The sequence below is a fragment of the Betta splendens genome, chromosome 2, assembly GCF_900634795.4.
Source record: "Betta splendens chromosome 2, fBetSpl5.4, whole genome shotgun sequence".
NCBI lineage: Eukaryota > Metazoa > Chordata > Actinopteri > Anabantiformes > Osphronemidae > Betta > Betta splendens.
The window spans coordinates 20,385,986-20,401,581 of record NC_040882.2 but is presented as its reverse complement, the minus strand read 5'-3'; the positions used below and the strand labels follow the sequence as shown (position 1 = coordinate 20,401,581).

The following is a 15,596-nucleotide window of genomic DNA, read 5'->3' as shown; positions in this document are numbered from 1 at the left end:
CAACTCATGACATTCTCAAGGTCAAGAGTTTCTTAATGTGAAAGTTTATCGCCGGCACACATTGATCAACAACCATAGAGATACGAGGTTGCGAGGTTGGACCTCGGGTGAGAACAAATGTGTCAGATGTTCTGTTGTTTATGTGATGCAGCATACGTGAAGGAAAGAAAGCACGGCTTGAGAACAGCAAGTGACTGAGTGTGATTCAAAAGTGACCTGAGACCTGTAGCAAACCGAACTCAATCATTGACCATTTAAGGCAACTTTGAATGTTCGAAATTGACGCAAACCAAACATGAAATAGTCAAATGAAGCAAAACAGGTCAGTCCTTATCATGATTCACATGATTCTCACACACACACACACACACACACACACACACACACACACACACACACACACACACACACACACACACACACACACACACACACACACACACACACACACACACACACACACACACACACACACACACACACACGCTAAAGTGTGTGTGTGTGTGTGTGTGTGTGTGTTTCATCCAAACCACGTAGTTAGTCAGTAAACAGTAGGAATAGCTTCTCTGTGACCCACTTGAGCATCAGACTGATACAGACCAAGGTACAATAGTGATTCTGACACATTGCAACACTTCAAAGAGCGTAAACGATATAATTAATGCTGAGAATTTACCACAATCTGGCAACTCTGCTCTTAATCAGGCCAGGAAATAATACAGAGACACTGAAACGAAGCAAATATTTGATTAATATTGTATTTGACCTAGTTTCCATATGTAAACAGCGTGACCTACTATATGTAAACCGGTGCATTTATGGATATGATTTATAAATGCGGCCTGACGAGAGAAAACCGCGTTACGTTATTCAGATTATCCAAACATTGTTTGTCATTCAATCCCTCAGATCCTGTCATCTGTGCTTGCTCTCAGTTTTTCTTATCTTTCCTGCATTTTCTCTTTGCTTTTCCATTTCATTAAACTGACAGTACAGTGTGTTTTCCTCGTACTCGTCAGTACTCGTCGATCAGGGGAGAACGTATGGAGGAAAACAGGAGTTATCTGTTTGTGTGCTTTGATTGTTTATGTCCAGTGTGACCGTCCTCCTTCATGTACATTTCACATTATCAAGATTCCTTTGAGGAAGATAGTGAGCTCAGGGAGAAATAACACAAGGCTCAGCCAATGGTGAGAGGCCACTGGGTTCATACTAGACAAATGTGTTGATTGTTGAATAACGTATCATTAAAGTTTTAGATATAATTAGAAATTAACACATGGTGTTCTGTTCATTTAGTCTGGACTGGACGTTAAACTGGTTTCTGCTAGTGAACATGGTGTTTGTTCCTGGTGAAGAGCGACCTCTACTGGACATCTAGAGCATTGTGTCGTAAAAATCATTGCCTGAGTCCAACATAAAATTAAAATAATGATGCGTTTATATTTGTTAGTTTTGTTGTCTAAACCATCTCGCTTGCAAACTCTCCCGTTAGTTGTTCCAGGCGCCTCTTTTCTCTGTCACCTGCTGGAATATTTTAGTAAACTAGAGCAAACTTAACAAAATATGCATTTTACTTTATTATTTAATGTCACATGCAATAAAAGTCTCTTTTGCACCACAACACTTGATTGCGGTGTTTAACATTCAACACGGTTACACTTTGTCGTCATAATTCATCATTCTGTTTCAGAAGCTGGGTCGGTAGCGGCAAGTTATCGAGACCCCTCTCATCATTAATAAATACAAAATGCAAACGATCAGATCCCACACAGCGAACATGCAACGTCACAATGTCTTCGCTTCCGCCCAACGTGTTCAACCTCCTGTCCGTTAAAACGATTCGTCGCAGTCTCTTCTCAGAGGAACGCGAGCTCACGCATCCCATCATCTGAAAGACTGCCGTCTCAGGTGTTTCTGCAGATTCAAGTCATTTCATTTACTACAAACAAACCAGCGGTTACTTCTAGAGTTAGATCCGAATTCTTAAAAAAGGTAACCCTGATGTTTAGTCAAGTTTATCAAGTTACTGCCAAAGTTAAATACACTTAAATTAGTTAATTTACCCTCAAGTGGTTTAAAGTGCTTCCAAATCTGCCAGATCTCTGGTGGGTCAGAAAATCACACTGGTGGCTATGACTTCTACACACAGGATCCCAGTACAGTTATTAAATCAGAGTGGAGGGACTCTCCCTCCATCTGCACAGCCAGTAGCTGCATATTAAAGTGCTTTAACAGGGAAAATGAAAATCTGAAACCACAACTTCCTCCTGCCAGTCCCAAGACTATTAGTTGGGAAGCTGCAGAGCCGTCAAGTCCGTTCCCTTCAGTCTCTTTTCTCAGCTCAAGTCCTTTAAGAGCCCCTCCGGCGCCTTTAGCGGCACGTGCAGGACTCCGCCACCATGTCCTCCAGCTCCCTGTACTCCACCTTCTTCTTGTGCACCACCAGCACGCTCATGGGCATGTATTTATAGGGCACGCAGGACGGCGGGGGGACGTCCCCCACGCCCAGGTCGTTGATGACCGTCTGGATGATGGCGTGGTTGGGGGAGTGGTAGCCGTAGTGCAGCACCCGGGGGCAGTCGCCCTGGCAGAAGCGCGGGTTGTAGACGGGCGGCGCGATGAAGTAGTGGCCCCAGCCCAGCTCGTCGAAGGAGAGGCGGAAGGAGTGCAGCTTGCAGCGGTTCTTGGGCGCGCTCGCCTTGCGCTTGTACTCGGGGATTTCCGAGACGATGGAGGCCGCGCGCGAGGTGGAGAAGGACGAGGAGGACGTGGGCGCGTTTTTCAGCGCGTCCAGCGAAGGGTCCTTCGGCTCCGAGGACTGGGCGTCGTCGGAGCGCCGGCGGCGGACCGGGGGGCGCCACGGTCCCATCCGCCTCAGGATGTGCTCTCCTCCGACCCCCAGCAGCTCTCCCATCCAGTCCTTCACCGCCCGCTCTTCTTCCAAGTACAAAAGAAGAGATGGGACTTCAAGGTGTGGCTCCTCTTTCTGCTTTTCTCGCAGCCGACTCCACCACCACAGCAGGCTGTCGTCCTCCTCAGCGAGCCCAGGTTGTGTGCACCAGTACTGGGCCGTGAGGGTCAGGTGGCCCCCCGCCGCCTGGTTCCCCCTCTGCACCACGTGGCCGCTGACATGCGCCGTGATGTCGGTCTCCGTCCACGGCTCGTTGGGCTCCAGGGTGACCAGGTTCTCTTTACCCAGCGCGGAGACCTGAGCCCTGCAACGCGGAGGCCTGGGGGCCTGGGCGTCGCTGCTGGAGGGAGTGGAGGAGGAATTGGGTGGAGAGGAGCGGAGGTGGATGAACGAGGCTCTGATCAGCTGATCTGAGGGGACAGTGTCCAGGTTGTACTGCACTGTAAAGGTGTAGTGGTGATCTGAAGGTGAAACAGAAGCAGATGGAATTAACTGACTGTCATGGGTCAGGACGGTGCATTCAAAGGCTCTAGTATTTTTGAGCATTTCCTCTCCCTACATAAAACCCAACATGGAGGAATTAGACAATTCCTCCACACGTTATGTCATGTGTTAGTAAACTGAAATATCATGGCGGTGCATGAAAACTAGTTTTTGTGCGCTGAAACGTACAAGCAAACAGGCCCACGTGTCATCTTGACTCAGTAAAACCCATTGGCATTTAACCACATTCTTCCGTTGGACACATGGCTGCCACTACGTATTCAGCAGCGCAACACGTCCTCGGGCTCGAACATATGCAGAAAACACAAACGCATGGTGCCACACAGTAAAGCAAACGCTGTCTACGTCCCCTCGTCTGAACTCAGCAGATGACCGGTCACATTAGTAAATCGGCCCGCTCACCTCTGGAGCGTGGCAGGTAATGCACAGACGACGCCGTCGGCCTCAGCAGGCGCACCGTGTTAGAGCCGAACTTCCGGTGCTGCTTGGGCCTCCCGTCCGGTTCGGCCGCGCTGCGGTACAAACTGAGCATGAACTGCAGGTTCCGGTCGGCTTCCTGCTCGTCCGTCAGCGGTCGGTGGTGCGCGCCTCGGTGCCTCGCGCTCTGCGCACTCCGACGGACGCGCCTCGGCGTCGACGGACGCGGGGCCATTTTCCGGCCGCCGGCGGCTCCGGCGCAGGTGGAGCACAGCAGGAGGAAGAGACAGGAGAGGACGCAGACGCACAGTACGCTGTGTTTGGTGCGGGTCGCCGTCATGGTGGATATAAAACCTCTGGTGCTAGCGGGCTCCACCATCGAGGCTTTAGTTGGCAACCGTTCCCCACACGGCCGATTTACACGCTCACCTGAGCGGTGGCCATTTCAGACATGACAATTAACTTCCTGGAATTGACGGTGACCCCAATTAACCCTTGTGATCTGCGGAAGCCGCCCACAGGAGCCACGGCAGCCACGTGACTGGTACGTGAACGTGCGTAAAGACGCACCTTGGTTCATGTGTTCATTCAGATATCTGATAAATGATAAATAAGGTACGGATTCATATTTGTTACATATTTCCGCTATCTGCGCAGTAGTGCCGTCGTGTGGCAACTAACACAACTGTTTTCCACTGGGCTTGTTGTGTTTGTACAAACGTTTGCCATAGTATTATTACATTCTACAATCAAATTAAGCTTATGGCTTTCATGAAGACGTCCTGTAACCTTTAAACTACAATGTGTAGTGTAGGAAAGCTGCACACGTTTTCCCTTTTTGGGTCTTGCTTTAATTTCTCCCAGACTCAGTTTTTGAGGTGATGTTCATTTGATACAGGATAATTTGAAGGATCACAGAGTTTCTGGTAAATGAATTGTTCTCAGCAGGGAGGAGCTGGACGAACAACATCCTGTTGTTCTTCAGCCTGTAATACAAGACCTTGAGAAGAACCCTAAACGGAACGAAAGAAACACATAATGTAGAAGCGCTGTGTCTTTCCCCCTTTTTTTGTTCTTTAAACTCGAGCTGACTTAAAAGCATCACTCCCCAGCAAACTAAATATTACAGTTGAGAGTTTCTGGGAACAAAACTGTGTTGAGAAGACAAAGCGTTGTCTGATCTGACCAAAACAAAGTCCTCATGCTCTGGATGAAAAGTGAGATGTCTGGGCATGTTAACATCTGTTTCCCCCACTCTTTGATTCTCTGTATCTCTCCTTCCTCCACGTAGGAGTGCAGCTACAGTAAGTGGCACTGCATTGTGTCTGCATACCACTGACTATCTACAGTACAATCATCATCGCTTCAGCTGAACATGAAGGTCTTCTTTCAGACTCTACTACACTGTAATGCAGCTTTAATTACCATGCCGGTATGTGTATTTAGAGGCTGTTGAGAATATCAGCCTTGTAGGATCATCCTTTTACTATGTTTTGGAAGCGGGAGCAGAATAAATAGGACTAGTTCCTCTTCAGTTCTGCAAATCACTGGTGTTACCACTGGATATATATTATAAAATAGTCTGCCTGTAGTAATAGTTTTGCAGCCATTTGATTTTTGTTTCTAAACTATATATACATGAAATAATCTTGCAGATATATTTTCTCTATCTGGTGAAGTGAGGGAGATGAATAATTGTTCTTATTATAAATTTGTTTTTCTAAGTTTTCTAATTGGTCCCAGGTTTCGCCTGAAGATCAGTGAAGAATGAAGACTTTGACTTTAGGGCTATACTTGCACATGTAAACAGTTCTTGTATTTATTGTTGTTCATGTATTTCATGTTAGATCTTGTGGCCAAAGTTACTCTAATCTGTGATATTACCCTAACAAGATATTTCTACAGTATATACTCATTTTATATTATTAAACTTTATTTAACCAGGAATGTATTGTTTATATATTTAATTGTTAGTATATCTGGTTTCACAAATGCGTGAACGCGGTTATTCTGCTGTAATTGTCCAAAGACACATTTGCCACCGTGAGTTCGCCGATATTATAACAACATAGCAGTCGTTGAAGTGGTAGCCCCTCCCCCTCAAACTTCTTATTGGCCACTTGCAAGAAGACCTCCTGTGCTAATGGCGTCCTCTTCTGTCAATCACAGCCCCCATTCAAATGGTGGGCGGGGCTTATCTACCTTGCTTGGGAAAAAGTTTTTCTAAAGTCTCTGGCTGCGTCGAGTCGCCTGACGTACGACAGGAAATACTTAAAAAACAAACAATAAAAGCCTTTCACCTAAATATTTTGGAGAAAAATAACATTTTCTGTGTGAATGGTATGTATTGAATAACATATAGATTCGTCTAATTAGGTCCAAAGCGAGAGCTAAATCGTGTTGTCCACTTTTCGTTGACGTTATACGTCTGGACCGGAAGTTGAATCCAACGTGTCGGCGTGACTTTGACACCAGCCTAAACTTTCTGCCCTCCCCCTGCCTCGGTCGCTCCACGTCCCTCCACTCATCCATCCATCCTTCCCTTGTTGTTGTTGCAGCGGTGATGGAGAAGCCGAGGCGCTGCCGCTAAGCTAGCCGAACGACTCGGGGAGCCCGGGAGAAGCGCGCGGCGGACGCCGGAGCGGCGGAGTCGGCATGGAAACGGTCGAGCAGCTCGTTTCGTTCCACCACATTCAGGTCCAGCTGAGCGGGGGCGCGCCTTGGGGCTTCACGCTGAAGGGAGGGCTCGAGCACGGCGAGCCGCTCATCATCACTAAAGTAAGTGAGCATGTGTGCGGAAAATCTGAATTACACGGCCTTCAAGGTAGAACTGCCGCACTCACACTCTGCGTTTTAAACATGGGTATTTTACGTCATGTCCTCCTGAGTTCCCTGTTACTTTAGTCATTTAATGTTTGTACACAAGTGAGGAGCAGAGCTGAATCTAAAGGCTCTCTGGCTTCATATAGTACGTTTTTCAGTCTGTCTGTTATATATAAACAATAGTTAGTTTAGTGTTTCTTTTTTAATGGCTTAATAACATGTGGTTGATTGGCCATTGTGGGTTTGATCTTAGAAACCAAACAATCACTCAGTTCATTGACAGAATAATGAGATTAATGAAAATGATCATTGGTTTCAACCATGTGAGATTCACGTAATCAAGCAAAGCTTAGAATGTGGCTTTAATGCATAGCTGGTAATAATCAACAACAAGAACAACACATGATAATCACAGTGGTGGGTTTTATAGCATGGAGCACCAGGCTGTGATTACATCTTTGCGCGCGTGGGACTCCGGGGTTTTTTACCCGGTTATGTGAGTGCAGTGTTTGCTTCATATTTGAACTGTATCTCACCAGAGCAATTGTATTTGGTGAATTGCAGCTGTACAGTTTCTCCAAAACAGCAACTCTGTGGTCAGCTTTGTAGTCTTGAAAGCCTCGCTCCTTCTTTCATACGTGTTTTCCAATCTGCTTGGCTGTTGGTCACTTGGTTTCAACTTTTCAACTCCTGCCCAAAAACCAAAATAACCCCTGAAAACTCCATGGAACACTTTTCCCTGTATGCTGTTGAGTTCTTTTGGCTTCTTCGCAGCCGGATTTCGTCTCCCGGAACCCACCTCCTCCTTCCACTCTGCAGAAAATAAAAAGTTATTGTCCAGCTCTAAGGCAAATATTCGGTGCTCCTTTATGTTTGTCAGCTGTCACTGTCCGTGAATAGTAATAATATTATTATTATCTAGCGCAGAGTTGCATTTTTAAAGTCTGGGGTCAAAAGGTCCCCACAGAGGTGCTAAAAGGGCTTCCCTGGGGGATCCCTGACCAAATGAGGCTTAGTTCATCTTCCTGTTAATTCATTCACTGGAAGGTAAAAATGTGCTGACAGACGACTAAAAGCCATTCAGATGCAGAAATGTGCTTCAGTGGGGCCATGGTGGGATGTACCATTTTGTCAAAGCCGACGTTGATGCTTGTTTTGCAGAAAGCAAAGTCAAGTTTTGGACTTTCTCTATGGACATAATGGCATCTATAGTGGTGCTGTCTCCTGTTCTCTCCCTGTGTATACAGGGGGAGTAGGAGGCTTTATAAGAGATTTAGTGTGCGCTCTCAGGCTTTGACATGGCCCCGTCCAAGTCGTGGGGGGCAACGTTTCCTCTCGGCCTCTTCTCATGGTTACACGCCGCGGGCGGTGAACTGCTGGAAATGAGGAGGGTGTCTTTGAATTACTGCAAATAATTATTGGTGTGTGTTCTGCTGGGGGTGGTCTATGTCTGTGTGTGTGTGTGTGCGCGCGTTCAGTCCAGTGCATATGTAGGCCGACCGACACGCAGCCGCTGCTCTCCTTCTGTCTTTAACCCACTCTACTGAGAAGTTGCAGCAACGGCGGTTTGAGTGTTGGCCGGTGCACATCTATATTCACCACAGCAGGGAATGGAAACGCCTGGCTCAGTCATCTGGAAACACACACACACACACACACACACACACACACACACACACACACACACACACACACACACACACACACACACAATGTTACACGGCCCATGGGAAAATGTGACTGGGACTGCTAAAGGAGATAAAAATCACACTATGTTTTTTGGCTGTTGTGTCCAGTGGCCGGGTTGAAACTCACACACACATAAAGTTGCTCAGGCGCTGAGTGACAGCGAACGGTGCTGCAAAAAAGTCTTTAAAGTGTTTAATGATTAAGTGCTAAGTCCTTGAAGGGAAGAGGCGAGCGGCAGGAGCGCACACAGAACTGAGCTGAGGTTTTTACGCGCGTGAGTGTATGATGTGTTATAGGTTTCGTGAGAGTTTCCATCAACATCCACACACAGAGGTTCACTGTGTCTCTGTATGGAGCACGAGCGTAATGCTGTCACTGCTGAAGGAGAGGGATGGGACGCAAGGCTGGTGCGCACGTGTCTGCGCTAGAGGACGCAAATATTAACACTCATTGAAATAGTCAATAAATTGTCCAACGGACGCTTTCATACAAACTTCTCTTGGTCTTCTTGGCCTTCACAAGATGTGGCTGTCCTAGATTTGTCAGAACCTGCTTAAAATCGGTGGTTTTTCATTCATTCATTTTTGCGAGTTCGTTATTTGTCTTTCCTGACTCCAGGGAGATTCATGAGTTTTATTCTTAACACCTAAGCAAATGAGTGCATTTGCTGCTTTTTGCCTGAGCTACTAGTGCATCCAAGAGTAAATACTCTGTCCAGGTTCCCGTAGGTGAGACCATGAGTCCCAGTCCAGATGAGATACACAACCCCTCCAGCCCAGTCTGGGTCCACATGGACAGAAGTTAACAGATCAGCTGATTACAGTCAACTTGCCACCAGTTAGCACCAGCTAACATTCTGGCAGGCATGCCGGTCCTCCATAGAGCCGGTCGGCCCGTCTCTAAAGGCAGTAGACTTGTGAGCATGAGACACGGTGCTGCACTGTGCCAGCGTCTCCATGTTTTGAGTGTGTTTGTGGCTTTTCGGAGAGCGTGTGCGCTGTAGGAGGGGGAAGGGTGGCTTCTCCAGGCACAGACAGCAGAGGGATATAAGCCATTTGGTCAACATTCCTCCAGGAGCATAACAAATTACTACTGTGTGCACGGGGGAATGGGTGTGGAGATGGGCATGCACGTGTGTGTATATATACACGTGGAGTTTCATACACATCATTCTCTAAATTGAAAACTTGTTTTTCTCCGTCGGTGATGAGCCACGAGACGACATGGTGAGTTCGAAGCTTTTAATCTGCTCAGAAAGTAAGACGCCCAGTGTTTAGATCGTTACTCAGCCGTTTGGGACGTGGCCACAGGGGAGCAGGGGTCCGGACTGCCCCGAAATATGAAGTGGGGTATATGTTATATATGGCTCTGAATGCAAACACATATTGGCCCCATAACAACCAACCAGGGCCAAACAGGCCTACTGGTTCATGTGGGTTTGTGCCAGCTAACAGTTGTTGTGTTCAGTGACCTCGGTCCCCAGCGATGACTCCAGTCATTCGTGTGAAGGACGTAAAATGAAACATGACGTCTGCAGCTGCCCAGAACCTGCTTCGTGCTTCGTGGAAAAGGTGGCACAAACCTCTGCAGCCGTGCCTTCGCCTGGCTCAGTGCTCCCGGGGGGCGTGACGCCTCTGAAACGCAACACCACGAAACCAAAACCACAACAAAGATGGCCGCCATCCTTTGTTGAGCGGCGTAATAGTGGCTTCCTGTTGCTGGCAAATTATATACAATGTTCTGGAAATTCAATATTTCCTGAGTTCCAGACTTAGCGGGACCTGACGCTGGACAGTAAAAGACCACATATTCATTTACAGACCTAAAAAGCAAGTATGATTCAAAACGCAGCCTTCCTCTGTGTTTTCTGGTCGGGTTAATTGGCTGCGGCCGAGCGTGCGCGTCCCAAATGGGACTCATCAGTCATGAACGCGCCTGCAGAAGACGTGGACACGTGGAGTTGAGTTTGTGTTCATCAGCTCGGGATGTGTGTGTTCACGAGCTCCTCGGGTGACTCGCGGTGACGACTGGTTCCTGGGAGGTTCTGCCACTTTTCCCTCTTCTCGTAGCTGCTAACATGAAAGAGAGTTAGTCATGTAGCAGCTCATGTGAGCCGCCGGCTCCGTGTTTTCCCACCAGACATCTGCAGCCCAGACCCGACCGTTATCTCCACGCATATCAGCCTCTACGCGTTGCACCAGACGAGTGTGTGAGTGGACGGGAGCGCAGCCTCGCTGCTGTGGGACCTTCATTATCCCCCTGTTGCGTGCTGGTGTGTGTTTATGTGTGTTGCAGACATTGTTTGGGTGTTTTAAGCGGGTGTTTATTTTCCGTGGTGTTTTCTTACGGTTTTTAAATTATTTTGTTAGCAATGTGTCTCTGTCGTGTGTGACTGTTTCTCACTGGACTAAAATCTGCTGAACACTCCTTAAAATGATTGATCCTCTGTGATGACCTGCTCTCGACGAATCATAAATCAGGTCTAATGAAAACACATACTTACATTTGCCTGTCGGAATTTAAAACATCTTGGTGCACAGGTCCAACATGGACACTGGACACAAAGGATGCTGTGGATCAGTGTTGTGTCCATCTGACTTCCTGTCAGACAAAAGGCCAGGTTTCTTATAGAGAACCTTACAGAGCAAGAGTGAAACACTGTGAGCAGTTGGGGACAAAGATGAAAACCATCATCTTCTCTTGTCTTGCTGTTTTCAGCAGCAGCAGAAATCCCGGGACTTTAGACGAGGATGTTTTGACATGTGGTCCCAGGTATGCAACCAAATGTGTGCGTGTCTGTGTTACTGCCTGCATTCCTGTAAAGGCAGCCTCCAGTAGCAGCCGTCTCCGCAGGGGGTAGATGAGAATGCCATCAGATAGAGATGCTATTGTCTTAACTGTGTGTTTGTGTTTTCATGTCCTCTGCCCTGACTCGCGATGTGAACTGTCCTAACTAACCCAAAACATATGTTGTGCAGCCAGTCAGTACACAATAGAGTGTATTGATGAGAGAGGCAGTTGCAACTTAGTACATTAAGGTTTTGCGTGTATTTTGGGAAATTGGCGAGACCATTAAATCATCAAATAAGTCGAACTGGATTTAACTGGAATGGTCACATATTACCACCGACAGAGAGACACGGAGAGAAGTGTAATGGATGCATATCGCTGACTATACAGCTGCGTGTGTGTGTGTGTGTGTGTGTGTGTGTGTGTGTGTGTGTGTGTGTGTGTGTGTGTGTGTGTGTGTGTGTGTGTGTGTGTGTGTGTGTGTGTGTGTGTGTGTGTGTGTGTGTGTGTGTGTGTGAGTGCGCACACTGGGGTGGGATTGGAATGTCTCTATCTTCAATCTGCAGAGCCTTTAGCTGTTTCTTTAGGCCGTTTAATTCATTCTTTAGGCGCATGCACACACACACACACACGCACGCACACATGCAGGACATATACAGTAATAACAATGTGCATTGTATGTGCGTGCGTGCGTGTGCGTGCGTGCGTGTGTGTGCGTGCGTGCGCGCGTGTGTGTGTGTGTGTGTGTGTGTGTGTTGGGGGGGTTACAGAACTTAAAGCAGCTGCCCAAAAGAAGCTTCCACCTTATACAGGAACCAGCACTAATGGTTTCGTCATCGTGGCTAGTTTTGTAGGACATGATTTCAGTACATCATCATCATTGTAATGGATTGTGGTCACAGATTGAGTTTGGGTGATGAGAATCTGTAGCAGTAGAGACTGTATGCTGTATGAGTATGCTGCTTGTTTTATGACGTGACGTGTAAAATAAAATTGTATTCTGTTGATTCAGTCCCACTTGTTAGTCATAACATATGTACCACAGTCATTATTTTACTCTCTTACTGCACCAATAAAGCCGTAGCCATAATTCGTGTGCGCTTCAGTATGAGTGCTGATATGATTACAGTTTATTATAATGTAGTCATGTTCCAAACCAAAGAATGCACCACGCACACACACCAGGCGATGTGGTCCACTCTCGTGGCTTCTCTGGCAAGTCGATTCCAGTTTGAGGCCCAAATTGACACAGAAGTCTCTTTGTTTACTTGCTCGTCTCTCGCCGTGGTCCCGTCCCTCTCTTCATCCAGTCAGCCAGTGTTAGTGTCCGATGGAGACGTCCTTTCATCCCTTTCTCCGTTCTTCTCAGGCGATCTTGGGGAACATATGGGATTTTGAGAGTCATAACTTCCTTTATGTTCTTATTAAAGTGGGACGAATGGAACTTCGTAGACATTTGTGGTTACAGCAGAGGAGACAGAGGGGGTGTGTTACATTCTTCTAGGTTAGAATTGATGTGGAATTTACCCAAATTGTTTATTCAACTCGTTGTTGAGTCATTTTGGCTGGGTTTGAGTTCCTGAACCCGATAATCAATAGTCAGGCTTCCTGCTCATAATTCGGGGGGGTCATTCTGTCTGACTTTAATTTAAAAACCCTAAACGTTTCTAAAATATTCAAAACAAATGTTTTGTTGGTTTAGCTGCAGTAACAGAGAAAACATGGATCTGTAATGCGACAGTTTTTAATAAAACAACTATACAGTTTATATTTGTTTGTTTGCATGTTAAACACTTAAACACTGTACCTGCCTCTGCAAATCTATAGGAGAGCACATCTGAATGGTCTACTTATTGGTTAGTTAGTCAGCAAAGATGAGCTGATAGAAAGGCTGGAGTGGGAGTGTGGTTGTCCTGATGCATGGGTAGTGGATGGAGAGATAACGGGTCAGATATGGAGGAGGTGGTGACATGAAGAGCAGCCAGCGAGGAGCACGTGGTTTCAGATTTCTGGATGCACCAATTCATTTCTTGACCAAAAGTCGCTGAACACAACACAAACAAAGCTTTAGTTATCAACATCATTATCATATTAATTTCATGATAAATGGTGATTTCTTTCAGCTGTAATAAACCTCTTTAGCACTAAAATAAATTATTTACAACAATAAAGATGTTTGACCTTTTGACAGATGTAGTTCACCTCTGCAGCTTCTTTTAAATAAAGAAGCTACGTATTAAATAAAAGATCCTGCCTTAAGGAAGACCTGCTCTAATTGATGCTAAAATAGCGCATCAGGAGTCTAGAAAGGAAAACAACTTAAGTTCTTAACAGGAGCAAAATAAAAAGCACTTACTCTGCTTTTTTCAAAAAGTGTGAGGAAAGGCAGCCCTTCAGAGCGTTAAGGAGTTAATGTTTCACCTGTATTTAAGTTTTCCTGTGTTTGTGCGTGTGTGTGTGTTTGTGCGTGTGTGTTTGTGTGGGAGAGATAAAGGGATAGAGACACACATGGACACACACACATGTGACATTGATGAATCAAAGCAGTCCGTCTCTGCTCCCACCAGGCCGCCGACCTTGTGACCTCTGCTAATGTCAGCGCTGGTCATCGGATATAATGGCTTCCATACTGCACCAGAAACACACAGCCAGGTGTGTGTGTGTGTGTGTGTGTGTGTGTGTGTGTGTGTGTGTGTGTGTGTGTGTGTGTGTGTGTGTGTGTGTGTGTGTGTGTGTGTGTGTGTGTGTGTGTGTGTGTGTGTGTGTGGGGGGGGGTAGGATGCTTTTTCCGTTTTACATGTAACAACTCTATCCCAACAATTAGTTAAAGACCTACTGTAAGGTGGGAATTATTTAGGTCATCAAATAAAAAGAATGTGTTTCGTTTTCTGCATTTGAACAACCTTCATGTCAAGTATTTTCCCGTAACGGCACATTCTATTTGTTCCAAATGTCAAAACAAGCGTTTCACAGCCAAGTTGGAGGTTGTTTCCTTTGTGTGTGTGTGTGAGCTCTAGCCTCAGAGTCTCCGTACTGAACCTCTCAGAGCTGAACTGATTGTGTTTGTGTATTTGTGTCGTACTCGTATCACGTCCAGACACACCATCCATCTGAGCTGGAGCAGTGCTCCACCATGCACTGTGTTATTCCTTATGGAAGCACTGATTAGTTGGCCACACGCTACATCAACCGTGTTGACTGGCCCTGGGTGTTCAAATCTCTGTTGTTTCTTTGTTAGCGTGTGTATTTGGATTAAGGGAATGGGTTGTTTGGTGGATTATGGGAGTTGGAGGCTGGGTGTTTTATGATGTGGTTATTTAGGTGGTGACTGAGGGTTAAAGTTTGATGGGTTGCCTTTATTCATGCCTGTGGAGTTAGTTGCTGCTGTGCTTATTTGCTAAGGATTCTGGGTAGTGAGCTTTGATGTGGCCGGTGGCATGGTATGTAACGAAGAGCTTGTTTTGACAGATTAGGCAAGATTTTACTGGTATTACTGGAGCGCAGTGTGGTAAAAAGGCCTTTGGTGTTGAGCCGGCGGGTTTTTCTGAACCGGATTTTCCGAAGATCACCTGTCCATCAGAGGCTGTGGGCGGCACAAGTCAAGCAGCACCCCTCCCCTCGGTGAAACAAGACTCGCGTTGTTCGACTGAGAGGAGGGATGTTCACAGGCTGCTGAGCGTTTGCTCACATGCTGGTGTTCGTCCATGTGACTGAGCTCGCAGGACGTCTCCGTGGTTCCACCTCAGGATGTTAACCATCGATCAATTAGTGTTGAGTTCTTGATTGGGAATAACCAGACGGTGCAATGTTAATGGAACATTGTCTGGGATATTTATCTTGTCTGTTTCCTTTTCTCTGTCATATTCTTCCATTGTTTATTTTCCTTTTCTCACTTTATTTATTTAGCTTTTTACAATCTCCTTTCCTTTCCTTTCCTTTCCTTTCCTTTCCTTTCCTTTCCTTTCCTTTCCTTTCCTTTCCTTTCCTAATGCTGTGCCCTCACCTACAAAGGTCGTCTTGGTCTTGGTGGAGCATCATTGTCTTGTTGGGAGGGCAGCACACCCTGGTTGCAGGGATCAATAGAGCTCGAGCTAGGAGACAAACATGCAAACTGTTGGTGCTTTTGGTGTGAGCGTGGGAGCTTTCTTCTTTTTCCATCTCTGCTCTTCCCCTCCTCCCGCCCTGATAAAGAAGGCCTTGTGTGAGCGTGGGTGTGAGGAGCCTCACAAGGCTTAGACTGGAGGGCAGAGGTTGATGAAGGGTGTGTGCTTCTGTGTCTGAGGATAGTTGGATAAGATAGAGCCCAAGAGTAGCAAACATAGCGCTAACGTGGAGATCTAATGTTTAATCTGAACAATATAGGACCCGGTTGATGCTTTAAACTTTTTTTTTCACACACGCTCTACAAAAGCTAAAGAAATCAAATAGCATGATTAACTTGCTTTGAACCTTACGGTTG

General features: G+C 46.4%; 2 protein-coding genes across 6 annotated transcripts in view; one reads left to right on the top strand and one right to left on the bottom strand.

Moving 5' to 3' along the window:
* Nucleotides 1-1,556: 1,556 nt before the first annotated feature.
* bmp15 (bone morphogenetic protein 15) lies at nucleotides 1,557-4,214 on the bottom strand. The gene is made up of 2 exons (XM_029137888.3): nucleotides 3,821-4,214; nucleotides 1,557-3,375 (listed from the first exon to the last, which is right to left on the bottom strand). Exons 1-2 carry the CDS (start codon nucleotides 4,212-4,214, stop codon nucleotides 2,375-2,377), a joined length of 1,395 nt encoding a protein of 464 aa, XP_028993721.1. The 3' UTR covers nucleotides 1,557-2,374.
* Nucleotides 4,215-4,244: 30 nt separating this feature from the next.
* shroom4 (shroom family member 4) overlaps nucleotides 4,245-15,596 on the top strand; it is a 41,693-nt gene continuing 30,341 nt past the window's right edge. For 2 of the 5 annotated variants that reach the window (XM_055506974.1, XM_029137300.3), the window contains exon 1: nucleotides 6,307-6,613. In XM_055506974.1, coding sequence (XP_055362949.1) covers nucleotides 6,491-6,613 — 123 coding nt within the window. In that variant the 5' untranslated portion in view covers nucleotides 6,307-6,490. Of the gene's footprint in view, nucleotides 4,380-6,052; nucleotides 6,176-6,305; nucleotides 6,614-15,596 lie in introns of those variants that run through there. The other 3 variants (XM_029137283.2, XM_029137292.2, XM_029137303.3) reach the window with 3 other exon arrangements.

Bases quoted from the DNA above. Each gene is read 5' to 3' on its own strand.
- bmp15 (XM_029137888.3), bottom strand. From the start codon at position 4,214: ATGGTGGAGCCCGCTAGCACCAGAGGTTTTATATCCACCATGACGGCG. The intron at 3,376-3,820 runs GTGAGCGGGCCG...TTTCACCTTCAG, and splicing joins TTACCTGCCACGCTCCAGAG to ATCACCACTACACCTTTACA.